The sequence below is a fragment of the Scleropages formosus genome, chromosome 19, assembly GCF_900964775.1.
Source record: "Scleropages formosus chromosome 19, fSclFor1.1, whole genome shotgun sequence".
NCBI lineage: Eukaryota > Metazoa > Chordata > Actinopteri > Osteoglossiformes > Osteoglossidae > Scleropages > Scleropages formosus.
Window position 1 is genome coordinate 1,864,652 of NC_041824.1, and position 26,351 is coordinate 1,891,002.

Here is a 26,351-nt window from a genome sequence, read left to right on the forward strand (position 1 = left end):
AGCGGTGCGAAGTGAATGGTTCCTGGGGGACTCTGCCCGTGATGAGAGGAGTAGCTGCATTCCACTCGACTCTGTCACTTAGGACACATACCTGGTTCATCTCTTAAAGGGTAAGGGTCAAAAAGGCACTGAAAGGCTGTGTGAATTATAAATAAACCTGTCACAGGTGAGGTTGCAAGATTAGGTCACAGCCAGAAGTTAGAAGCTACGCAGACCTTGCCAGCCCTGCAAGAAGATGGTTTTTTGAAGACTCATTTGCGAAGCTCTAAGAATCGTGTAAGAAAACACTGCACTTAACTAACATTCTTGTTAAAGAAGATTGAGAGAGGAAGTGAGGGTAAAGGAAATAAACCAAACTGCCCCCCTTTAAAAGATCCTGGCAGACCCACTTTGATGCTGTCCCTCAAGTTGTGTAAAGAAATCAAACCCAAGACAGTCATCGGTCAAGTTTATTGCCTGACCCAGATGGCTTTATGGTGGCAAGGTCAAAGGGTGGATGGGGGTGGGGGGCTTTTAAACCAGATTATGAGGTGTGTCAGATGGAAGACTTCCTGTGTCGTGCTCCCTGACTGTACAGTCACTAGACAGGTCAACGGGTTCAGGCATGAAGTAGCTTATAGGTGCAGAGGGGGAGGTGAGGTGCCACGGGGGACCAGGTACCTGGAAGGGAGAAGGTGAACCCTGCTGTTGTTGCCCTCCATTTTTTTTTAAGTCCAAGGTGCCCTTTTGGAAGTTGTTGACAAGCATTTCACCAGGAACAGGAGATTCATTGCTGCTCCTTTCACAGTGTGCGTGTTTTATTTTGTTTCCATAACCTTGCAGCAGCTCTGGCTCACAGGCGCCAGTCAAACGTCCGTGTTCAAATCTATGGCTCTGGGGGCACGTATAGCGAACGCACCAGCGACCCGCAGTTCATTTACACTGTTTCCGAGCTCCCCCAGGACAGGACTGCGTCTCGCACCTGCCCAGACTGTACGACAGCTCACGTAAAACTCTCGTGTTTATCTTTGCGCTCACTCTTATTATTGCCAGAAGAAAAATGACAAGTGAGCGGAAGAGGCGAGGCAGAAAGGAATCGGTTCTTCTTTTCACGTTGGTGTAATTCACTTTGCAAGATGACAGTTTTATGGTAACTGTTGTGCCTTTGGCTTTTTTGTGTTGGGATGTTTGTTGATCTCTCCGCTTCTGGGAGTCTTTGTGTTTGTGTGGGTGAGGGGTTGTGCGAGGTCATTGTGCCTCCATGGGATGTAAATGAGATGACAGCGGCCCCCAGGACCTTAACCCTTCAAGTGTTTTTCTCTTCTTTGTCTGTTCTCTTTATTTACCTTTAAAGGTTCTGTGCAGAAGCTAGGAGTGTGAGTTAACAGCAGCTCAGCTGACCATCTCTAGCTGTGGTCAGTTGTGTCCAGCTCTGAAGTGGCATCTGAAGCAAATGATACAGGCAGGAAACATGAAGCGTTGGCTCAGCAAAAATGGAAAATGGGCCAATACCATAACGACAGCAAATGTTTTTCCCATGAGCTTTGCTGTTCCCACACAATCCCGGTGCACATTCCTGTGGTTGCAGATGTTTTCTCTTCTGCCACGACTCACCAAGCAAGTCCACCTGAGGAGGACCCGAGCGTTCGAGCAGCCGTTGCCCTTGTTCAAGATGAACCGACGTGAAAAAGTTTCTGACCTCAGGGCGACAAGCAGGAAGAGAGAGGGGGCATCTGTCTCTTTGATCTGCAGCAATAATGAAGGGTTTCAGCGTTCAAACACACGTCCTGTGTGCTGAAGGGGGTGTGCTTGGAGGACTGTCAACAATGCCATTGATAGAGGTGGCAGCTTTCGAAATGGCTGCGGAGGGACGGAACGAGGAAGTTTTCCGAGGATGTTAAGCCTACATCACAGGGGCTTATATGCCCCTTTTTGTCTCCGTTTTGAAAAGAAACCCCCGTCCTCTGTTGCTTTCATATCATGTGACAGCTTTTACCCCGAGTTCTGCTTCGACAGAGCTGCACAGACTGGCGTCTGAGACAATTTGAGACAAAACCACACATTGTAAAAATACCACCTTCAAGGATAGATTTTACAGTCCTCTGTGGTGATGGTGTGAGAAGTGGGATTGTTTTATGTTTGAAATTGTGGGCGTTTGGCCTCAGAATTCCAAACCCAAGGTTGGGTTTCCATCGTTACTTACATTAAAGTAGAGAACTGGGATTTGGGCGAGGATGGGGCCAGCCCTTTGTACACCGTACTGTCAGGTAGGCTCTAGGCCATTGTTATCGCGAAGCCTATAATTAGGGTGGGGATGTGAGGGCAACTGGTTAGGTGCTCTTTTTGTGGGCTGCTGAAATAGGCTGCTTGTTGAAAGACCGATCACGACAACGCCACTTGTGCCACGTCAGGGGGAGGGGCACGCAGTGGCTTGACCTCCAGTTAGTCGTTAACAGAAGAAGAGATAGTGTAACTGTAATGTAAATATAAATGCAAGCAGTGACTTTCCTATAGTATGTTGCAGGGTAACATCTTCCCTGGGGTTCAAGTGACATTCTCTTGTCCTAGCTGTGTTCCGGGCCCCTTCTACATAGCAAAGATTGGTGAATAGTGCCTCTAAATTCCCGAGATGTGTTTGTGTGAGAGTGCTCCAGACCCTGTTCCTTCTCTTTTCCGGAACTGGCACCGTATCACACAGCCGAGCTTGGACAAGTAGCTTGTAGAGACGGATGGACTTGAGGGTCGATTTAAGTCATTCCGTTAGTTCACAGTCTGACTCCGTTTAGTGTCAGGAATCAAGTTTTACATGTATATACAAATATTGTTTGAAAAGCTGCGAAAGAAGAATGAGTGACAAAAAGAGGGATTCTTTTGCCGCTTGACACTGACGTTTGATTTCACAAAAAGGTGACGGATTTGTTGATGGATTAGGGCCATAACTTTTATCTGCACAGGAACCTGATTTGTTTAATGCATGTAACGCATATGGAAATTCTATGTTTTTCTACAGAACTGTTTTTAAGCTTTGTCTTTGGCATAATATGGCCAGCATCTCATTGCAATCGACTTTTATCAGACTGTGTAACATTTTATTTCACCTCACACCATCTCATTTATCGCCAGTTTATGTTTATCTCTCATTTATTCAGTACATTTAGTTTCACTGGCAGTCGGGGAGGTTTATCAGTAGTCAATTATACTTTATTTCTCTCAATTGGCCTTTAACAGGAGATTTCCTCCTCTCAGTGTGCTAAGTTTGCGTGCTCAGCTTGCTGTTGATCTCGACTAGATGTCTGAACACCAAAGGGAGGAAGCCGTTAATGCCTGAAAAAAGAAACATAAGTGCTTAAAATGCTCTCCCTTAGGGAAATGGCGGACAAAAACAAGGACCTCTTTTCCCTTCCACCTCCGATGCAGATGGGTAAAAACATTTTATTTGATTAAATGTGACGAGCTTTCTGGGTAGGGTTATGCCATGCCCCCGGTAGGCTCTCTGCTGAGCTAATACAGCTCAAACTCAAGAAATCTCATCAGGTCACCTTGTACAGCTGGATGGATTGGGCAGCAGGGGGCAAAGGGGACCCTGCGGGGGGACGAAAAAGTTGAAAACACAACCGTATATACCTTGAATTTCCCATGAAGGCCTCCTTCAGTCAGAATAGCTCCGAGGACCTTCTTTTCCCTCATCAAGAATAACAGGATCCAATGAACTGGGCATCGTTTTATTTTTCTGCAAGCACATGGCCTCCAGAAAACTCTGTGTACTGATATGTAGGGGGAGGTCATTCTTGTGCAAAGCTCTTGTTGTTTCCAGTCCTTGCTGGGGCCCATGGAGAGCAAACCCATAACTACTGTGGAGGATGGGGACTCCAGCCATCTGCAGCCTAAATCCCTGATGGAATATAATGGTGATTGCAAAAGCTGTCAGCTGATGCTCACGGATGGATGTTGACGCAGTATGGTGTCTGCCGGCACCTGGGAGCTTGATCTCATTTGGTTATCGAACTCTTCTTTTCTCTCATTTCTATATCTGTTTATTGGAGTGTATGACACATATTTTGGAAGCTTCAAGAAGGTGAAGACTAGTAGGAATAATTCAGTGTGTGTGTATGTGTGTGTGTGTGTGTGTGTGCTGGCCAGTCATGGTTCCATGTTAGTTTGAGAACTGGCCCATATGACATCAGTATGCAGAATGACCTTGTTTTTTCTAACAGGATTTGTCAGGCTGGTCACGTTAGACCATTCTCTAACGCTAATGGGGTGGGTGGTAAAGGGGGCATTGCATAAATGTAAATTTATTGGTACCCATCTAGTCCCAGGGTGGCTGAAATGAAATATCCTTGGCTAAGGTAGTGGGTCATGGGGAGGGATACAGACTGTTGAATGTCGCACCTGGTTCATTGTTTTCCTTGCTGGTGGGGCGCCTCCTGGGCAAGAAGCTTGTTTTGGCACTAGGCATTCAGAACCTCATCTCTTTCTGGTTCTGATGAACTGTGTTTGGGGAGTGGTGGGCAAAGCCGACCAAACGCTGCTGAGAAACGAGGGAGAACCGGGATTGTGGGGGTCCATGTCAGAATGGGCACTTAACCCGAAAACACGAGCTCTACGGAAGATCTCCTTTGCGGTCTGGTGGGGTGTGTGGAAGCCGTACGTGGAGGCAAAGAAGTATCCTTGGATTTTATGTACAGGAGCCATCATTTTCAGATATAAACTTCCTTTTACTGTTATGAGATGGACTCTTTTAATAGTCAACTATTAGTCAGATAGTCAATCAGTCAATTTGTTAGTCAATTAGGCGATTAGTCAATTAGTCAATAGTCAGTTAGTCAATTAGTCAATTTGCAGTCTTCCGTTGGTTTCAAAAGCTTGTGTTTCCTTTTCTCTTGTTACTTTCAGTTTCACTTTCCTTGTTTAGGGTTAGTTTTGCGAATGTTTTAAGTCGGGGGAGGTTGGGGAGACCTGTCGGTTAAACGGAATATATACCTCGGGTCTTTACTTATTATTGTTTCGGTCTCGCTTCCCTATCAGCACGCCAGCTTGGGTTCCAGTGTAAAACAAAGCGCTGGTGAATTCCATTTGAGCACCAGCAGGCAGAGTGGTCATCTGGAACGTGTGGTCAATAATGGGAGGACTCTTGTCTCACCGTCTGGCTCCGTGTGTGTATGTACGTGCGCGCGTGTGTGTGGGAGGGATACCATAGAGTAATTCATGCAGTTTGTAACACTTGTAACAAGCAGACATGATACTCCCACTGAGATCAATGCAGCTAATAAGGACATTTTCCCTCGTGATTTATTAGCAAAACTGTTTTTGACATTAAGCTTAGGATAAAGAAATATGCGGTTGGTCGTCTACAACAACAGCCGTTGTAAAAAAAAAAAACTGAGGTACAGTCACCGTAACCCGATTTTCTATGTGAACAATGAGACAGACCTGTCGGGTTATGAAGGACAGGAACATTTTAGAGGGAATGAAGACCTTATTCAAGGCTTTAGACTAAAAAAAATCAAGAGAAATTCAGCCAAGAGCCGTGTGCAAACCATAGCAGTTCCCAGACAACTGTGAGCATAAACATGGTATGAAAGCCTCTTAGAACTCCTCTGTACGGATAAAATTGTGACTGTTTGCTATTTTAATATTTTTCTAATTTTTTATCATTATAGCACTGACTTTGCACCTTGTACAGTTGGCAGCGGTCAGAGTCTGAAGGCTCCTGCTTTGAATCACTGTCCTACTTCAGCAGCCTTGGTCAAGGTGCTTACCCTGGTTTGATACAGTAAAAACACTATAATTCTGTATAAGCAGGTGCATCATTGTAATAGGCTGTTGTACGAACCCCTATTTCGACGTGGCCATGGATGAACGCGTCAAAGAACACTTGATAATGTGCCGATTTCATGGATATCTGAGTTTTTCTGCTTCACAACCCCCCCCTTCACCCCCCTTCAGATGAGCAAGAAGCAGACATTTTTGAAACTCTTGTTGCGTTTTCAAAAAGAGGAATAAAGATCAGCTTCCAGACAACAATGAGGGTAAAGAGACAAAGGCCGTAAATGGCCTGTCGCGCCCTCCGCCTCGGCAACCCGAACACCTGCGGCCGATCAGGGTCCGGGCACATGAAAGAACGGCCCGGAACGCAAGAAGATGCGGAACCTCGTTCAGCCTTACTCGTTGCTCACGCTTCTCGGATTGTTTTCCTTACCTCATCCCTGTCCTCCTTGTCCTTGTTCCTGTTTCCTCTACCCTCCTTCTCCTGATCTCCTCGTCTCCTTCATATCCCTCGACCCATCGCCTGCTCTTCGATTCACGCTTTTCGGATTCTCGTCGTAACGACGTCTGCTCCTCGGTGACCTTCGTTAGTTTCCTGACCACGACTCTCGGACCCTCCCCTCAGCCTGTGCGCCTCTGCGCTGCACTTGGGTCCGATGACCCACTTCCCGGACGGAATCGTGACACGGCCTCGCACCCCTGCCTTCACCAGCCTGGTTAATGGGCGCAGGCAGTGACTAAAGAGAGTTTGCTTAATGTATGCACGCACACACACACACACACGGCTGGACTAACAGAGCCCTTTCCTTCTACAGCTTTAAACACGCAAAGATGACGCTGACAATTAATTTAAGATGATGAGCAGAACGGCTGGTGAAAAGTCTCCGTTTGCGCGACGCCTAACTGGAGATGTTGCGACTGCTGCCACACGGACCATCGCGGGCTTCTCTTCCTTCCTCCACGGCCAATAGGAAAAGCTCAGTCTCTCCGTGAATTTGTTTCTTTTTTTTTTCTTCTTTGACCGGGGGGCTCAGTGACAGTTGCGCTGGTGCAGTCCTCGCTCTCGTGCCCCAGTTCCCCCTCAGCAGTGAAGCCACGGCAAGTCTCCAGCGCTCCGTCCGTCTCAGATTCGGGGGTTTCCGTGGGCCGCACCTCAGCGTCGCGTCCCGGTCCCACCCTTCAACTGCTCTGCTGGCGGCCCGCAATACCATTCGGCTTGCGACACGCTTTGCGCTCGGCCAGCCGTGAAGGTCCCGTCTCGTGTCCGCGCTCTTGTTTCTGTGCCCGATGTCTTCGCTCGGCGCCGCGCCATTGTCTTTCATAATGGTTCCGCGCACCGTGGTCCCCGTCGCCCCACTTGCGGCTTATTGTTCAGAGACCCGGCGAAACGGAATGTGTAATCTCACCAATGCAGCGCTCTTCCACACCTCTGGGCGAATGGGAATCCCACGATATGAGCGGAAGGAGTCGGGTTGGGGGCCTAATGAATTTCTACGTTTTCTTTTATTTTAAATGTGCTTTCGTGGGTATGAAAATTCCCTCGTTCCTCTTGCTCCATGTCCTCTGGGTGACAGGTGGAGCTTCCAGTGAGTTGCCTGCGGAGTGTATCTCTGACCGGAGCAGCATCCCCTGGTGCATTTCAGAGGGCCCGTTCACGGCCTCGATGCAAGGTCGGCCTTGCGACAGCGTTTCTCAATTTGGCCGTTTTGTAGTGTTGTGTGCGCAGAACAAGCAGCATTCTGTCCTCTTTTGCTTTGGTGTCTCTCCTCGCTTCTCTTTGTGTTTCGAGTCAACATTAAAATCTCTTTCATCCAACACATGACATAGCTAAACCCCGATTTCCTCTCCTGCTGTCTTAATGTTGTAAACTCCGAACCACACCCAGTCACACCCATTAATGTGAAGCCACTAAAAATTCCTAAGAATTACCATATAAATGAATTTCCTCAACAGTGACGGTTGAAAACGACCCGAGGCACCTCTGAATGTCCTTTCCCTCTCTCAACCTTCTCCGCACACACAGGTGAGCACCTGCGGATCTGCCCCCAGGGCTACACCTGCTGCACCAGCGAGATGGAGGAGAGCCTGTCCAACCTCAGTCGGCGCGAGTTCGAGGGCCGGGTCAAGGAGTCGGGCCGTGCCCTGCAGGGCTCTCTCTACGCCCTGTATAGGAGCTTCGATGGTGAGTGAAACACCTGTATATTGACCTCTACTGGCCAGCTACCTGAACTCCGCAGTGCGATTAGAGGACGGGGAGGGTCAAAAGTGCCTTTTTTTGACTCCGTGTGATCAAGTGAATGAATGAAAATATTTCTATGCCATACATACGTACAAATATATTTTCATTCACTCACCTGATCACACATAGTAAAAAAAAGGCATATATGTTCCTCCCATTTGTGTTCGTATTGCCTTGAGCGAAGACCATGTATTCAAAAGATGGAGTAGGGTTCTCTCTAGGTTAGATGTTCCAGCCTCTCACTCTTAAAGTAAAAACTACAGCGCCTTAACCGTTATGACAGTTCCTCTTCCAGTCTGTTGGTCCACCTCTCAACTAAGACTTGTGGAATTTGATTGAGCGTTTCTGGGTTTTTTCTATCGGTCCTTTTCGAGTTCATGTGATCATCTCGTGTAGAAGGTGATATGAGAAAAAGGAGATTTTCGATCAGGAGTACAAAGGTTGCGTAGGTGGCAGAGCGAGTCCCAGTCATGAATTGTTCACTCGAGGAGACGTGAGGCCAAGTAAGCATATGTGACGGCATCGGAGTGAAGGAGAACGCAACCCTTCCTGGAGATTCCTGCTCCTCACTGGCTGCCTCGCCAAGCTCTTCGTTCAGCTGTTTCCCGTTTTTTTAATTGTATACACTGGTGATTTTCCCTGGAGGAGTGAAATAAATACCATTTTGTTTGTAGCCCATGGCACCGGTGAAACGAGACGTTTTAAGGATTCGTTCTCTGCCTTTCAACAAATTGGCCTGTTTTTGAACGACTTTCTCAGAACACAGAGCCTCAGAGTCGCTCAGTCCCAGGAAAAACACTGGTTGCGATGACACAGCTCTGTAGAAAGTATCTCAACGCTGTAATTTGTAGCCTCCTTCCAGAAAACGCGGTTACATGCTTGTCTAATTATTATTTTCTACGGGTGTGGTTTGGGATGCCTCGGACGACAACGGCAGGAATGATTTTACCCGACTTTTCATGCAAAAAATGAAACGTCGGGTTTTGTCCTTGTTTGGCTCACCGGTTCGGGTGGAGCGGACACTCTCTAGGGCTCGGGCGCTCGGGTGCAGCGCACCGAGGCTCTTTGCTGACGTGGGGACTCTACAGTATGTCTTGGCACTTGATCTGAACTCGGAGCTCCGGCTCATGCTGCGGGGCGGTTCCGGGCCGTCACTGAACAAAGTTTGTGGGTTTCCCGATCTGGCTGTTGGAGTGTAGTGACATTGAGATGTGCGGTGCCACTGCGGCGCGGTCCATGTGATCCAACCACCTCCCTGCCCCCTGGCCACGGGGCAGGGCGGTGCTGCTGGAGGGAGGTGGGGGGAGGGGGTCCCTGTAATCCTCGTTTAATGGTGCATCTCCGTTGTGCTCCAGTGACCTGTGGATGAAGGGCGGTTTTCGGGCATTGGGAGGCTGAGAACCTGGTGACTGTGGCCAGTAGCTCGTGAGTTCAAAACCCAGCCCTGCTGCCAGAGTATGTAGTTTAGGGTTACGGCGTGATGAGTGGATTTTTTTTACGGTTTCTCTCCATGTTGCCATCGCTCCCCCGAAAGAACAGAGAGGCATTGCGGGAAGGGCTGTGGCGGGACCCTGATATTAGCAATCACAAACTATGGTAATTAGAGTGGAAACAAGCTCACTGAGATTTAATTACAGCCCGAGGTCTTTAACCGGGTGTGAGGGGCACGGCGCCAGCACCACATTGATCCGCACACTTTTTTTTTCTAAATTGAATCACCCTTTTCTGCTCAGATGTCAGAAGTTCCTCTCATTTCTTCCTTCTTTCTTTCCAGTCGAGTCTCTGCATGGCCACCGAGTTCTGAGACTGAATGTGGTGGAGGCCAACGGTGCTGTGATTATGGGTCGTAGAGTCTGGAGACGGAATGATGCCCCCCCATACTAATGTGCACATGCGGAGTGCTGGCGTTGCGCCTTGCAGCTCCATCTGATACGACCTCCTTCCCTCATGACAGCTGTTCCTGTTGGGTCTGGCAGCGGCGCGGTGTGTATGACCTGTGGAAAGTGCGTCCCTCCCCCACGGTGTGTGTCCTTGACGGAGCACTGGGGGCAGCGAGCGGGGATGGTGACGGAGCGGGGGGGCTTACCACACATCTCGACTGCACTAATGAGACCAACCTGCCAGACACCCCCTAAGGGGAGGGGGTATAATGCTGGAGGAGAGGGAGGAGTGGCGGGTGTGAAATCGGATTAGAAATTACCCCCACGCCTCCCCACAGTGCCAGCGACACGGGTTATGGAAATGAGCATTTGACCTACCGTGACCCCCTACTCCAAAAGGCTCCCTCCCTGGGGGAACTAGCCAACCAACAGACGTCTCACATCACTGCACATTAGGAGCCAAGTTGGTGGGCAGCGGTGGGGGCTGGGGGGGAGGGTGGGATGGGTGAAAATTAAATTGTGAGCGAGTGAGAATGTTTACGGACTAATATAGAGCACACGCGACCCCGTTTCATAATTGGATCTCGATTGAAATATTCCCATGAGCAGCAGGAGCAGGAGACACAGCTCGTTCTTGCGGCTCCGACGTTGGTCCCAAAAAGGCTGGGTGGAATTTAGGACCCCCCCGCCCCCCCCCACAACTGCCCTCCCTGGCAGCAATCAGATGTCCTTGAACGTTTTTTTTTTTTTGCTTTTTCCTCTGGCATTACAAGAGGTGTGACTCGCCCATCCTGGTAAAAGCATTTATCCTTCCGATCCGCGGGCGCCGGGCCCTACCTACGTGGGGCTATGGGTGTTTTTCGCAAAGGCAGATGACATCAGCGTCTCACGTCACAGTCACCCGCCGGACCGGGGATTGCGGGACACAGGAGCTGCTGCCCATCCTCTCTCCTTCCAGGACTTTGCCGTCCCCTTTGACTCGTACCCCAGTGACGGCCCCCCCAGTCACTTTGTGCAGCCACGCTCTGGCTTTTAAACTTCCGGAATCCACCGAATCCTCTCCCCTCCTGAATCAGAGAGGTTGGGCGAGTGCTTGGTAGAGCCCCCCCCCAACCCCCTTTCATCTGACAAGGCCGAGTTTTGCGTTCTTGCTCCTTGCTGACCGCATCGCCCTTTCGTCATGCCCTGAGCCAGCCGACATCTTCTGCATCCTCTCTTTTTATCACACACACACGCACACACACCAGCCAGAGGGTGGAGCAGCACGATGAAGGGAGAGGCTCAGTTCCTCTCACGTCCGGTACATCTGGATCAGCTCAGCGCTGCTGGCTGTGGGGTTTTTGGACTTGTTTGGTTAACTGCAGGGTTGTTCTTCTCGGTGAAGCTTTTTTAGCACCGGGATCACGTCAGTGCCATCAGTGAAGGAGGGCGTCGCCGACCTTGGGGTGGGGGGATCATTGCTGTGCTTCGGTGGGTTTCCCGTAAACTAGCACTCTGTCGGAAGAACAGCCGAAGTCAAGTTCCTGTCCTGTCGCCCAGTTATCCTTTTAACGGAACCGGACCTCTCAGGTTCGCACATATCTGCTCCGCATGTCTTCGCTCCTGTTTCGCAACAGGCACAGAAACAGTACATGAGGTTGTCTGGAGTCCTTTTACCTCTTTTTACATTAATTCCACTTTTCCCCAAAGCAGCTTACAATTATTTCCCCACTTACACAGCTCGGTAATTTTACTAGAGCAGTTTTTAGGGTTAGTAAGTTACTCAAGGCCACTACAGCTGCAGGTGGGATTCAAACCTGTAATGTTTGGGTCCAACGACAGCAACTCTAATCTCTACTTTACCTGCTGCCCCACTCACGTGAACCACACGGTACCTGGAGTGTGGGAAGATGCGGGAGTACCTGCTGGGAACCCGCGTCCTCTCGAGCCATCTGGCCTCTAAGAGACAACAGCGCAGTTCGATCCGGCACCGTGCCTGGTATTCCGGTACAGAGCAGTCAGTCTAATGGGTCGACCGCCCGATAGTGACTGCTGGGACGGGAATTAGTGTTTACTGCACCGTTTCCATAGCAACAACACTTGAAAGCGGAAAGGCACATTTCAGTCGGTCGTACACCTTCGTGAAATCTGTTTGAGCTGAAAACAGCCGTGGCCACTGCCACACAAAGTACATGTTCAATTTTTCCTTTAGTGGCATATCAGTTTTCACACTCAGTCTGGTGATCTAAAGTACCTGGACGGCAGGTTGTCTGAGGACCTCCCACAGCCTCAGCTTCGCTGAACGCTTGTCATTCGGCATTTATTACTGCTTTTGGCTCCATTTTTTTATCATGGGGACGCACGTCACAGAAGACTCTTTGAGAGAAGGTTCCGGTTCCGCTGGTTGTTTTTTGTTCTCACTTCGGCTGTCAGAGAATAGATGAACGACCGCTTTCGGGGTCAGTGCCCCGGTATCAGTCCCAGTGGCAGAGTCCTGGATGCGAAGCTGTCCCTCCGGCGCTAGCGATGCCCGCGCCGTGTTCCCGTCCCCCGAGTTTACCTTGAGGGACACTGTTTAGCAGGCGGTTTCCATGGTGCACTTGGCGAAGGGTTCGCTTGTCAGTTACCTGCTGAGTCCAGCTGCTCGGGTCTGACTGGTGGAGGCGGGGGGCGGAGCCGTGCGGTGTGTGTGACTGATGATGCTGGCGGGTAGGAGAGGGCGTCGGGGACTCGGCACTCAGACGGGCCCCGGACAGATGTGGCGGACAGAAGGCGCTGCCTCCCGCGCAGGTGCTTCTGTCGCTAATGGCGCAGTGCGTTGCATCTGGAGGCAGTGGTGTGAACCGTGTGGGTTCGCGATGGTTCTCCTGAATGCAGACTGTGTGTCTGTCTCAAAGTGTGGTTTTATGCTCCTTCGTGAAGGTGCTTCTCTCTTTATTGTCACCGTCACTGACGGGCTGCGCAACGGGGGCCTTGTAGAAATACGGGGGTGTGTCTGAACCCCCCCGTCCAGTCGTTGTCCTGGAGATTTAACTGGACTTGTTCCTGGAAAGGAAATCGTGGTTTTCCAGCCCCACCCCCAGCCTCACCCTTTACATTTGCAACAGAACAAGGAGACTCTGAGCTCTTCAGAGGTTGAAACCTGAAAGTGGTGCTTTCAAAAGAGGTGGGGTTGCAGTTTACCCTTGAGGAAGGGCAACGTGTCAAGCGCTGAGCCAATAAACAGCATCATGCAAGAATCAAATTAATTTATACGTCTGCGTGTCTGTGACTCGCCGAGCAGGAGGTCGATGCAGAATGGCGGACGGTGGGACGTTTTCCCAGCACGTGGGGGATGGACGCTCTTGGAGTCCGGCTGCAGGGATGTTACAGGAATGTTGCGGTTGTTTGTCGCCATGGGAACGGAGTCAAACTGAATGCAAGGATGCAAGGACAGGTCTCTGTGCCGACTATAGACATAAAGAGCTTCCATCAGGACACAAAGACTTGGGGAATGTGGAGTCACAGCTTAGCGTTCTGTGAGCCTGGTTATTGTTGGTGTGAATATAATAATAATAATAATATTAATAATAATAATAATAATAATAATAATACAAAAAAATGTTTATAATGTAGGGGGGCGCGGTGGCGCAGTGGGTTGGACTGGGTCCTGCTCTCTGGTGGGTCTGGGGTTTGAGTCCCGCTTGGGGTGCCTTGCGATGGACTGGCGTTGCGTCCTGGGTGTGTCCCCTCCCCCTCCGGCCTTACGCCCTGAGTTGCCGGGTTAGGCTCCGGTTCCCTGCGACCCCGTTTGGGACAAGCGGTTCAGAAAATGTGTGTGTGTGTGTGTGTGTGTGTGTGTTTGTCATGTAATGAAATGAACCCATTCAAAAATGTCAGCTTTATAAATGTCATAATCATAAAACACCAGCCTTAAAAACAAGTGGATTTATATGCATATTAAACATGTTTATGTGTTTGTTTGTCCATTACAAAATTGCCTTGTGAGCTGAAATTTTTAATGGCCATCAGAGGTAACCGAGCGATGGGCCACACCGGAGGACATGAGCGCTGTAACAAGCCAACGTCTCGTGCGCTTCGTCCGCCGTCTGCTGCGCTTCCCTCAAACATCTGCCGCTGCTTTGATTGTCAGGCTGTAAACAGCTGCTGTTCCAAAGATGGGTCCTGATGGGTTCTTCCTTTCTCAGGTCACCACATGCATTTTGGCACCTTTACACCTGAAACAGGGTTCTTCGGGTTCATACGTGGGACCACTGGTAGTGCGGCGGTCGAAGCGGCTGCTTTTGGAGCCATAGGCTAGAGGTTCAAATCCCCCTCCAGCTATAGTACCCTTGAGCAAAGTACTTACCTTGAGTTGCTCCAATAAAATTACCCAACTGTATAAATGGGTAAATAATTTTAGGTAAATTAACATTTTAAGTCACCCTGGAGAAAAGCATCGGCTAAATGAATAAAGGTAACATATGAATGCTCTCCTCTCATATCTAAACCCTTAAAGCTAAATCTTAAGATATAAACTGAAATAAATGAACTTATAAACTTCAGTGTTGGCAGTTCAAAGGTGTGAGCTCCAGCAGTGTGTGTGTTACAGAGAACTACATTTAATAGCGAGAGATGGTTTGGAGACCTCTCAGCTTTGACGTTGCACTCTGGAATCGGGTCGGGAGCTCCACCGCTGGCGGCGCCGGCGCTGAACCCACCTGATGGGGGCTCCTGTTGCGCATGCAGAGCAGCGCGAGCTCCGGAGCGAAGGGCCCGCGGCCCGACATTCCCGACCGCTCCGTCCGCGGTGCCAGGGAGACAGGGAGCGCAGCCAGAGCTCCGCGTCCAACAAAAGCCTCCTTGTGGATGGATGGCTCTGGGATGGGGGTGGGGGGGTTGATGGCAGGATGCCGCTTCTTTGAGATGTGACTCACGCCCGTGTCACATGCTTCTTTCCATGTTGCCGCGCTGTAATTTATCTTTAAGTCCCTCACATCCCATCGCTGTGAGTCACTTTTCTGCACGCGAGTGTGTGTGGATCTGCTGTTGTGGTAATGCATCCTTCTTCCTCTGTCTTTACTCTAAATCACGGCATCTTTTTCCTTCCACGTTCAGCCTTTTCCTCACCTTTGCGTTCTTCCTTCAAACGAGTTCCCGAAAGCAGAAGGGATGTGTGTCTCTGTTTCACTCCCCCCTCCCTGTCCTATTTGTTCCTCAACCGCAAAAATAATGACGGCTGCAGCGAGGAGCCAGCCGAGGTGGGAGAGCAGATTAGAGCTTTCTGGGCCCTGTCCTCCTTACTTTTGGGCTCGCGGGGACATGATGAGTCTGCCAAGGCCCCCGGTGGTGAACGCAGAGTGCTCAGAATGGTAAACCCCCGCGGTACACGTGTACAAGCAGCCTTTTGTTACATGGGCTCTTCTAGACGTGCACTCGGACCTGCAGCCTCTGCGTTAATCGAATGCGTGTTTTGATGATACCTTCCCATCACGCACTTGTCAGTTGCCCTTGTGCCAAATAGCTGTGACCTCTTGTTGCTCCGGCACAGCGGTACACAGTTTTGTTTGGACTCTGAATGACTGTGACGACCACCCCCCCCCCCCACGTCACCTGCGGCCGAGGTGACTCATTAGCCCCCCCGGCACATCATGGTGTCGAACCCAAGTTTCTGGGACTGTCTGGACAGGACCTTGAAACTTCCTCCTAGCGGTGACCTCACTGTGTGACACTGAAATTGTCACACAACAAGCTATGTGACAGTGCGTGTGGGTGTGTGTGTGTGTGTGTGTGTGTGTGTGTGTGTGTGTGTGTGTGTGTGTGTGTGCGCATATGCCGTTTCTGTCATTTTCCAATTTGCTCAGTCAGTCATGCATTTCTAGACACTTTTTATGTACTAAAATAAGGAGTTGGATATTGAAGTGACACCAATGTCCACTAAACACGTCAGTGTGAAAAGAACAACGTAAAAAGTGTAATGAAAAGGAAATATTTTAGATAAAAAAAAGAAACACGGACTGAAATCAGTGACTATATATGAAATCTTAATAGCTGTGTGTATGATTAAGAGACACAGGTTGAAAAACCCAACGAGGCACGATGGCATTGAACCGCATCCTGTCCCCCCCCCCCCCTTCCCCAGGTTACTTCGTGGAGCTACTGAACGCGTCGCAGCGCTCCCTGCAGGACTCGTACCGCGAGGCCCACGGTACCCTGTTTGCGCAGAACGCTCGTGTCTTCCAGGACCTCTACGATGAGCTGCGGCGCTACTACCGCGGTGCCCGCCTCAACCTGGAGGAGGCGCTCAACGAGTTCTGGGCGCGGCTGATGGAGCGGCTCTTCCGGGCCGCGAACCTGCAGTACACCCTGGGCGACGAGTACCTGGACTGCGCCGCCAAGCAGATGGAGACACTACGGCCCTTTGGTGACGCGCCGCATGACCTCCACCTTCGGGCCACTAGGACCTTTGTAGCTGCCCGTTCCCTCGTCCAGGGCCTGACCATCGCCGGGGAGGTGGTCCGCAAGGTTTCCCAGGTGCGTTCAGCCTGAACCTCCAGCTAAACTCTCACATTCCTGCTCGTGTTGGGGTCGAGGGCTCCTCGTCCATCTAAATGCTGGTCTTGACTAGAACTTACTCATTTATTCTTGGTGTTCTTGCCAGTTCAGTAGAGGCAGTGTGGAACACCGATGCTGTTCAGCTTCCCCTTTTCGGTCTTTGTCGCTGATTTCACTGATGTAAATGAGAGTAATCAGACTGTACCATCTGTAAATAACAATTTCAATATTAATAAGTTGTTATATAATAGCAGTGTAACGCAATGGGTCATGTGAATATTAATGGATTCAGAAGCAGTTCTTCACATTATTCCTGGGAATTTATTGAGGAATTTATGAGGAGTTTACCCAGAAATACTCGGAAGAGAACAGAAAGCGTTTCTCGGCATTGATGCGTTTTTGGAGGGAAACTCAAAGTCAAACGGAATCATTAAGTTAAACGGTACAAACACGCAATTCGGTGAACAATTAGCAGACCGTTGCAGAGAAGACCATTAGAGGTGTTTACTAAGCTGGCAATTTTGCAGGATGGGCTGTTTTCCTGTCCTTTCTCAAAGCAACCGAATCGGGCTTCGCTCAAGCAGGGACTTGCAGGACCATCTTCATTTTGCTTGTTTCCATGACCCCCGTGTCTCACCTACGTCACTTGGGCCACAATGCTTCAGCTACATTATCAAATTCATACCATGATTCATAGCGTGAAATTAACAGACAGCAGCAATTGAGGTGGTGCATCAACTTGTGGAGAAATACCCGACCCTCAACCGACCACCACCAGCACCACCCAGAATAAATGCCATCCACAGAGGAATGGAGGAACAGCGAGATGCTCTGGGCGCTGCTGGGGGAGAAGATGCATGACGAGAGCTGGTAGGGATCGCTGTGAGGGACGTGGACATGTTGTGTTCCAATATGGAGGAGAAGGTGTTGGGGTATCATGGTTAGTGCCCTCAATCAAGACATGATCTGAATTCATACAATAAAAATAACCCACCTTTATAATAGGATGGATAATAAGTAGCTTAGTATAAAAATCTTAACATTGTAAGCTACCTTAGAGAAATGTCAACTAAATAAGGTTTTTTCAGTCTTGTGATAAGTCTAGTCAGTGTTTTTGGGTGAGTGAATCATTTTTCAATTTAAATAAAATAATAATAATAATAATAATAATAATAATAATAATGACGGAGGCATGGTGGCGCAGTGGGTTGGACCGGGTCCTGCTTTCCCATGGGTGTGGAGTTCAAGTCCCACTTGGGGTGCCTTGCGACAGACTGGCGTCCCATCCTGGGTGTGTCCCCTCCCCCTCCAGCCTTACGCCCTGTGTGGCTGGGTTAGGCTCTGGCTCCCCACGACCCCATATGGGACAAGCGGTGTGTGTGTGTGTGTGTGTGTATAATAATAATGATAATTTTATATAATATTTACAGGCATAAATACATTTAATTTTGAAATTTAATTTTAATTTTGAATGTTTGAATTTATCACAGGAAATCAGAGTCCATGACCGAACTCTAAGTACTTTCTGTTCTCCAAAAAAAATAATTCAGCTCATGTTCAGACCACAATTAATCTTTCTGTTGCGTGCAATTTGAACTTCAATCCCCTGCAAACAAAAGTCATTTATCAGTAAGCAGATTACACGCAAGTTGTTGTGATCAACAGAAACAGACAGCTTACATGCAACAGATCTCAGCGACCGAAACCTTGGGTTGACGTTGCATTAAAAATGTAGCGATGCTGAAATCCGCAGATGCACAGACCAACGAGCTAATTCCTTTACAGGAGGATCCGTTTGACAAAATGGGCAGTAAGTGGCGTAGTGGTAAAAGAGCTGATTTCTCACAGTCCAACTCAACTCGTCAGTTTTACGGAAGTGTGTGGTGTGTGTCGCGTGGTGCGTTCCCAACGAGGTACGGTTCTGAGTCTGTGAGTTCACCACGCTGCATCCGGAGATGACGCCCCCCAAACACACAGGGGTGGCTGAGTGGCCCCTCCCCGCAGATACAGACAGTATAGTTGACGTGGTGGAGGAGGACAGGTGAAAGAAACTCACAGTCGATCTCCGTCCCACAAAAACGCCGTTTCAATCAACTACCTCATCGGAATAGACGCTCACCGCAGCGATGTCACCTCTGTGATGTCGAGCTCCATCAGCCTCGTCCCCGGGTTGCACACGAGGGCGTCCCCCCGACCCGTTCCGGTGCGTCTATGTTTCGTGCAGATGTTGCACACAACCTTCTAATCATTGGGTTTCCTGGACTTCTGGGCTCTGTGCCCACCCTCCCCCCAGCCACCTTTGGACCATCTGCCCACGAACCCTCCTGACTCTGTTTGCTCTTTTGAAGGACAGAGGGTCTATGAGGAATCATGGGAAAGGGGCGGGCCAGTCTTCCACCTATCCGTGATTCCTGTGTCCTCACCCTCATGACATTTACTTTCAGCCGACCATAGCGGGACTGAACCGTCCATGAGCTGTATTCCACATGCACCCGATGGTCAGGTGGCGTTCGGGGGAGGAGGCGGGAACCCGTCGTTATGGGACCCGGGGAGTCAGAAGCTTAGTGGCCTGTCCAAGTTAATTAATCAATCAATTAACCAATCTATTTATTTATTTATTGCATAGTTTATTTATTTATCTCTTTCTGTGCCAGTAGGAATACGCTCAGTTTTTTAAAAAGCAAGCACATTTCTATATGGACACGTGTAATCCTCAGCGTTCTAATGAACGATAGCCTCGGTTTACCCCGGGACCGAGCTCATCCGATTACAGCGAGCAGTTTAGCAGGGATTGGTTTCCTCGTACCCCCGTGGAAGGGTCACGTGGCAGATTTCCTCCTCCGAGAAAAAATGAAACAATCTGGGCGCCGCAGAAGGTTACATAAACACAACCAGCAGTTACATCTTGACTTATAAAACCTTTAAACACAGGTTTTTATTATTTTTCTTCAGTCTGAAATTAGATTCTCTCTGACAGTTTGTTTTTCATTCTTTCTGGACGGGTGAGGTGGGAGCTGAAGGCTCTCGGTCTCGGTTTTGTTGTGATTCGGTACAAAATTCCCAACAGTCGTTGGTAAAGAGCTGGGACAGGACTCTACTGTCCTCCTCCTGCATACCGCGGTACGAATTACCGAACAAAGTGTTTCCCTCAATGACTGGATTTCTGCCCTCCCAGTCAGGACCCCAGACAAGAAAATGGGTGAGACAGGTTTTTGTGCCCTGTTAACCTGCCTCTGCTTCTGAGACTGAAATAATGGTTTGGACCATAAGAGGTTTCTGGTCACATTTACCTGACTTACAACATTAAGCCAAGTACTTACCCAGCGGGGTAATTTTACTGGAGCAGTTTAGGGTAAGTACCTTGTTCAAAGGTACTTCACCTGGAGGTGGGATTCAAACCTGTGACCTTTGGGTCCAAAGGCCACTGCACTACCAGCTCCGCCTTGTCTATATATGAGTGATCTGTGACACGCTCTGCTTCCCTGGGTTGGCTCTGGATCTCCATGACCTCGTACCGGAAGAGCGATTTGTGGAAATGAATGCACGAGAATTTATGAATGAATTAATCGCAGCTCTGTGACTTAACCTGGTTACAAAGGGGGACACGTTATGTAATAAAGAGGACAAAAAGGCCAGAGAGTCCTGCGGTACGGAGATCAGCGCAATCCTGGGAGCCCAGGGCTTTGAGCGGCGCTCGTATGGTACGCGTTTCACACTGGCCTTCCTGCAGCCAAGGGGTTTCTCCGTCGCATTGCTGGGGGTCGCTTGAGCCACCGGAATAGGTCCATGCGAGGAGGCCGTTATAAAGGGCACCGTAGCAATTTTGTTCATCTTCTCTAAAAGGCACCTTGGCTGGTTCCTCGGAGAACATCGCAGAACTTCTGGAAAGTACACACATCAATCATCAATTAGCTGCGTGCTCCTTTTCTCCTCCTCGTGATGTACGTTGCATTTTTCATTGATCGCGGTATTTTATTCGAAATTTATGGGTATGTCGTAAGTCCTCTCGCTTCTCTGGCAGGTACCTCTGAGCCTGGAGTGCAACCGGGCCATCATGAAGCTGATGTACTGCCCTCACTGCCGGGGCGTCTCCTTCAAGCCTTGTGCCAATTACTGCAGGAACGTCATGAAGGGCTGCCTGGCCAACCAGGCTGATCTGCACACCGAGTGGCAGAACCTTCTAGGTGAGTGAGGCCAAGGTCCTGGGTGGGTGTCGAATCGTACCGGATGGGGGGGCGGGGCCTCTTTGCACCCATTGGGAAACACTGGTCCCAAATCCAGCACTGTGGTTCATGTAACTGGTGCAGTGATTCACGCTGTATGGGGTGTAGGTGGCTGGTGGTGTAGTGGCTGCCGCTGCTTCTGTGGCCCCGAAGTCTGCAGTTTAGATTCCACCTCCAGCTATAGTACCCTTGAACACGGTATTTCCATTTATTTACATGAAATACTAAAATACAGTATTTCAGCATATACTGAAGATTTTGTCTTTTCAAAACTCTCCAGGTTTAATATAAATCTGGATTTGATTTATACAGTATATATAAAATCTTCCTCTTGTCCCCACATGGGGTGGTGTGTGTCTTCCTCAAGCTCGGGTCCTATAACAGAGGCCTTGGAGTTTGAGGGTTCTGTTCTGCGCAGTATCTTAGCTGTTCCTAGGACTGCGCTATTCTGGACAGAGACTTCAGATATTATTCCTGGAATCTGCTGGAGCCCCTCTCCCAGTTTGGGGGTCACAGCTTCGAGCGCTACTTTTGCCACTTTTATATGCCAATATTTTCTATATAAACAATTACGTTACATTACAGAAGTAGCTGCGTGAAGGTTCATCCGTTATTCAGCAGTTATGATCTTAAAGTTATGGAGCATGAACATTTTACACAGTACATGAACTTAAGAGATGCTGAGAGAAGTGAGTCTGGAAGAGGTGAGTTTTGAGACCCATCTTAAATCTAGAGAGAGATTCAGCAGTTCTGAGTGAGAGGGGGAGGTCGTTCCACCACATCGGGACCAGAACTGAGAACCTCTGTGCTTTACTTTTTGTGCACGGAACCACCAAGCGGGCAGATGTGGAGGAGTGTAGCAGTCTGGTTGGGGTGCAGTGGATGAAACTGCCCAGTTATGCACATGGGTCGATAATTGTAGGTATATGAATACTGAAAGTGCCTTTGGAGAAAAGTATCAGCTAAATGGATAAAAATTTAAATGTGTGTCACGGTTGCTAGTAGTGTAGTGTTTAGAGCTGCTTCTTTAGACCCAAAGATTTTAAGTTCCAGTCCCACCTCTAGTTATACCCTACATTGCTTCAGCTGTATAAATGGGTCAACAGTTGGAAGTTCCTTTGGGGGAGGGGTGTCAGCCAAGTAAATACATGCAAGATATTATAGATATATATGTAAAAGAATCCTTCAGTGAGGTTTCGCTCCACCACCCAAGGCTCCTTTCCCACTAATCTTCCTTCGCTCTCCCAACGGTCCCCTTCCCGTCAGATACCATGATGCAGGTGGTGAACAGCTTCAACTCCGCCGACTCAGGCCTCGATGTGGTCCTCTACTCCATCCCTCGGCAGATCTCAGAGGGCATAATCAACATGCAGGAGAACATGGAGACCTTCAGCACCAAGGTGAGCGAAAGTACCGCAGCATCTCCTCTGGGGAGGACTGCCGCCCGGAGTCCTGATCAAGGGCACATCGCTGTAATCCTCAAACTGCCTGCGTCTCCTCCTCTTATTGCTTCGGAGAGAGAAATTATTTATGTAGAAGATGACTGGGTCACAAGCATTTCGCATCTTGGCGCTTATAAGTCAGTGTTTGCCTTTGTGCCACTGTCGCATTGAAGGTGTTCCAGGCGTGTGGGAACCCCCGCGTGGCTGGAACCGGCAGCACGGTACCCGAGGAGCCCAGGAAGCGAGGCGGCCCTGTGTCCGAAAACAAGCCCAGCCCCACGAACCGGGCCAGGCTGGAGAAAGTGGTGAGAGGATCCCCCTCCAGGAGGAATATTTCACGGAGACCCCCAACATCCTGATCCACGCTTTTATACATTTTGAAACGTGAAAAGAGTGTATACCTCGTTGCTCTCTCAGCGTATCTGGATGTGTGTCCTCTCCGTGAGCTGGAGTCCATAACCAGGATGTGTGTGTCGTCCCAGGTCTCCGACATGAGCAGCAAGCTGAGGGAGAGGCAGCAGTACTGGGTGACGCTGCCCACCATGCTCTGCGGGGACAAGGTGGCAGCACCAGCGGCCAGTGAGGATCGATGCTGGAACGGGATGACCAGGGGCAGGTGGGTGGGGGGCCTGCGCTGGACACGGCCGCGTGTCTCCGAATGTCGCCGGACCGAATCGTACATCGTACTAAAATGAACGCTGGAGTAATATTTACAAAGTAACGGGGAAACAACTGTGTGTGGGGGGGGTGCGTATGTGTCTGAGAGACAGGAGAGCGCTAAAGTGGTGTCACTGAACATGCAGGAACTGCTGGGGGGTGTAAAGCGGTGGCTGGTAGGGTTCGGGGTAGAATGCCTTCCTTTGTTTCAGAAGGTCAGGGGTTTCAGTCCACTTTCCAGCTGTTTTACCCTTGAGCAAGGTACTGATCTGAACTTGCTCCAGTGGGTGGCTGGTGGCGTTGTGGTTGGAGCGGCTGCCTTTAGCTCCAAAGGTTGCGGGTTCGATCCCTGCCTCCAATTCTAGCGCTCTTGTGCAACATGCGTGCGTGCCCTGCAATTGGTCCTGTACCTGTGCCTGAGTACCTAGCTGTGGCACTGCGATGGAGTGGTGTCCTGTCCAGGGTGTGCCTCCCCTCTTCAGCCTTGTGGCCAGTGTATCCGGGATTGGCTCCGGCTTGCTGCGCCCCCGCCCCTCTGGGGCAAGTGGTTTTTGAAATCTGCCACCTGGAAAAATGGGTAAATAATTAAAAATCACTTTGGGCAAAAGGTTCGGCTACATGAGTAAACGTCACTTTCGTGTATCTGCTCTGAAGAGTTTTAAGCGCACGTGAAGCAATCGAAGCACCAAAAGAAGGCGGATCCTTGGAAGAAATTTCCAGCGCTTTTGCTCCAGATATCTTCCCAATCATTGCAAGTGCTCATGCGACCAAAATATGAGTCGCAATGCAAGTCCTTAAGTACCTTTTGCTGGAAGGGAAGCTGGGAATAAAGAGTGCGCAGCTCATGGGTGCGTGTGTGAGACTCGTTCGATATGTGTAAAACCGTACCGATAACATCTCCGAAGTAGCTCTTCGCCCGGCCGGCAGCGCCGGATCGCTCATGGGAGCCGCGGTGACCAGGACGACTCGGCGGCCGGTCCTCGGAAGGGCGAACCGAGCGGTCGAGGCGCTTGGGCGTGACTGACGACGGTCTCCCTGCCGCAAGTGCGTCTGTGAAGCATTTGGCGTTTCCGCAACATCGCTGCCATTACTTGGGATCAATTACATTCTTGCACCGTAGGAATTTTTTACCCCCCCAGGCTTATATTAGATTGCGACAGAGCTTGATTCATGTCTCGCTGTTAAGTGCTGACATGGTGATGCGGCAGCGATAAAACGACAAAAAAGCATCAGAGGCCTAATCATAGAGGCCACGGCATGCGGGGGACCGACGAGGGTGAAAGGGGTGCCGGGATGGCGCACCCAGCGTGTCCCACTGCTAAACACGCTCGTTGCCCAGGTAATATCTGGGTAATATCTGGGACCAAAGCCCTTCTGCTGACCGTACTTGTCCACCAAACACACTGCTGGGTTAAATGCCCCCCAATGAGCTCCTATGACACAGTACCGTTGCCAAGGGAAACGGCAGTATCAAGTTAGTTCAGAGTACATTTGCTGAAATAAGATATTACTCAATAACAGTGAGCACCGCAGTTGCGAAATTAATTTCGAAACCATAGTATTTGACGGAGTGACAAAGGACTCATCTGGTTGCCGCTTTTGTCTCACATCTGAACCCCAGCGTATTTTATTTTAGAATGGCGCCTAATAATTGCCCATGTCCGTGACGTTGTACTGCGTATAATGTACACGGCACATTTTAGTGTAAAATATAAATGACAGAGCATACGTGTGTGTGTGTGTGTGTGTTTTGACACCCCCCCCCTCACGAGAAATGCAGAAAACCCAGAAGTGTCTTTATTTACAGTTAGGCATACATTACAATGTACATATTTTTCAGGTCTTTCTTGAAAAAAATTGATGAATGTTAATGTTTATTAGCCATGTGTCTGCGAGCTTTGTGCACAAGGGAGCTGAGCTGTCTGGAGACCCGGGTGTCATTGGTAGGTGGCGTGGGTTCGAGTTTTAATGGAAAGGTCCTTAAAGCCCGGTCCTTAAAGAGACCATTGGGGAATGTGGTTCAGAAATAGCACGGTCTTAAAGTGCGACACCGGGACACCAACGACTTTGTCTCGGAAAGTCTGCTTCTAGACGCGGCTGCTCCTACTGGACCCTGAGGTCACAGGTTTGAAACCCACCTCCAGTTATAGTAACCTAGAGCAAGGTGCTTTCCCTGAATTGCTTCAGTAAAATTACTAAGCTGCATAAATGGGTAAATCACTGTAAGCTGCTTTGGAGAATGAATGAATGAATGAATGAATGAATGAATGAATGAATAGCAGCACCAAGACAGACTGGCCTCATGGAGACATCTCCACATCCTTGCATAACAGATACCTGCCCCAGCTCATGGGAGACGGCCTGGCCAGCCAGATCAACAACCCCGAGGTGGAGATCGACATCACCAAGCCGGACATGACGATCCGCCAGCAGATCATGCAGCTCAAAGTTATGACCAACCGCCTAAAGAACGCCTTCAATGGCAACGACGTGGACTTCCAGGACGCCAGTGAGTGGACGGAGAGGGTAAAGGGGGCAAGACCTACGGCGTGGGCCCCAAGCACGTCTGCTGCATCTCCTCTTTGTTCTTGGGCGTTAACCTCTCAAGACGTCCACAGCAGATGCCCTGAAGTTCATCCTGTTAGAACAGTGCAGATTCAGACACTGATGTTGCTCGGATGTGCTCATCTTCATCTGTGCCTGGAGATGTTAGCTGGCATTATTTTAAACTGAGCTTCATCCTTTCCACAGGTGATGACGTGAGTGGCTCAGGAAGCGGGATGTACGCCGAAGAATCGCCCCCTCGCGGCGGCACCCGAGCCGTCACCAGGACGGACCGCCCCAAACTGTACGCCTACCAGCCAGACAACAAGAAGGTCACGACGGGCACAGGGAGCCACGCGTCGCCCAGCTCTTCCCTCCTCTTCCTCTCAGTGGCCGCCCTTCTCTTTCGGCGGTAATTGACCTGTGACGTCAACAAATGGGACTGAGATTTGGGCTGCGCGTGGGTTCGAGGGTGGGTGGGGTTTCCAGGACAAAAGCTTGGGGCTGTAACTTTGCCAAAAATGAGAAAAGAATGGACGGACCACCTTTTTTTCTTTCGTAGGGGGAGACGAAAACAAAGGGAATTACGAATGTTTTTTAATGTTTCGCAACATTTAGAGCTGGTCTTTGGCGTCTTTATTTTTGGTGTCTGGGGTTCTTTTTTTTTTAAATTCTGTACCTAAGTGTAAAAAAAAATGCTATAGATGCATATGTACGTTAGTTTCGTCGGCGCGGCCGTTGGTTCCCAAGCTCACGCATAACGTCATCGTAACGTTACCCTAACAATGGTAGCAAAGCAACATTGGAGGATGTGTGTGAGACACGTTTGTTTCAGTGCTGAGCCAAACTTTTGTTTTTCTACTAATTCAGCTGGGTTTGGGGTTAATTTATTGAAGCGAAAGATGTTGTTGTACTTCGGCGGGGACGACGCTTCATAGGCGGGCGAGACTCCAAACACATCCATTAGTGGCTTGTTGATCGCAGCAACCCCTGTTTTCAAAAGTGCCCGGAACCTTCAATAACTGTGACAGCACTGTGGCGCTGCGGTGCAAGAATAATCCGGAAAAGATTGTCCAGAGTGCTGCTGCTCTTCTCCAGAATAATG

The 26,351-nt window shown here is 49.6% G+C and overlaps 1 protein-coding gene across 1 annotated transcript in view; it reads left to right on the forward strand.

Moving 5' to 3' along the window:
* The window catches only part of gpc1a (glypican 1a), a 37,846-nt gene extending 12,016 nt beyond the window's left edge, over positions 1 to 25,830 (forward strand). The window contains exons 2-9 of the mRNA XM_029246202.1: positions 7,772 to 7,930; positions 15,968 to 16,359; positions 20,402 to 20,564; positions 21,870 to 22,003; positions 22,219 to 22,350; positions 22,528 to 22,661; positions 25,036 to 25,211; positions 25,454 to 25,830. Coding sequence (XP_029102035.1) covers positions 7,772 to 7,930; positions 15,968 to 16,359; positions 20,402 to 20,564; positions 21,870 to 22,003; positions 22,219 to 22,350; positions 22,528 to 22,661; positions 25,036 to 25,211; positions 25,454 to 25,662 — 1,499 coding nt within the window. The 3' untranslated portion in view covers positions 25,663 to 25,830. The remainder of the gene's footprint in view (positions 1 to 7,771; positions 7,931 to 15,967; positions 16,360 to 20,401; positions 20,565 to 21,869; positions 22,004 to 22,218; positions 22,351 to 22,527; positions 22,662 to 25,035; positions 25,212 to 25,453) is intronic.
* The last annotated feature ends 521 nt before the right edge of the window (positions 25,831 to 26,351 follow it).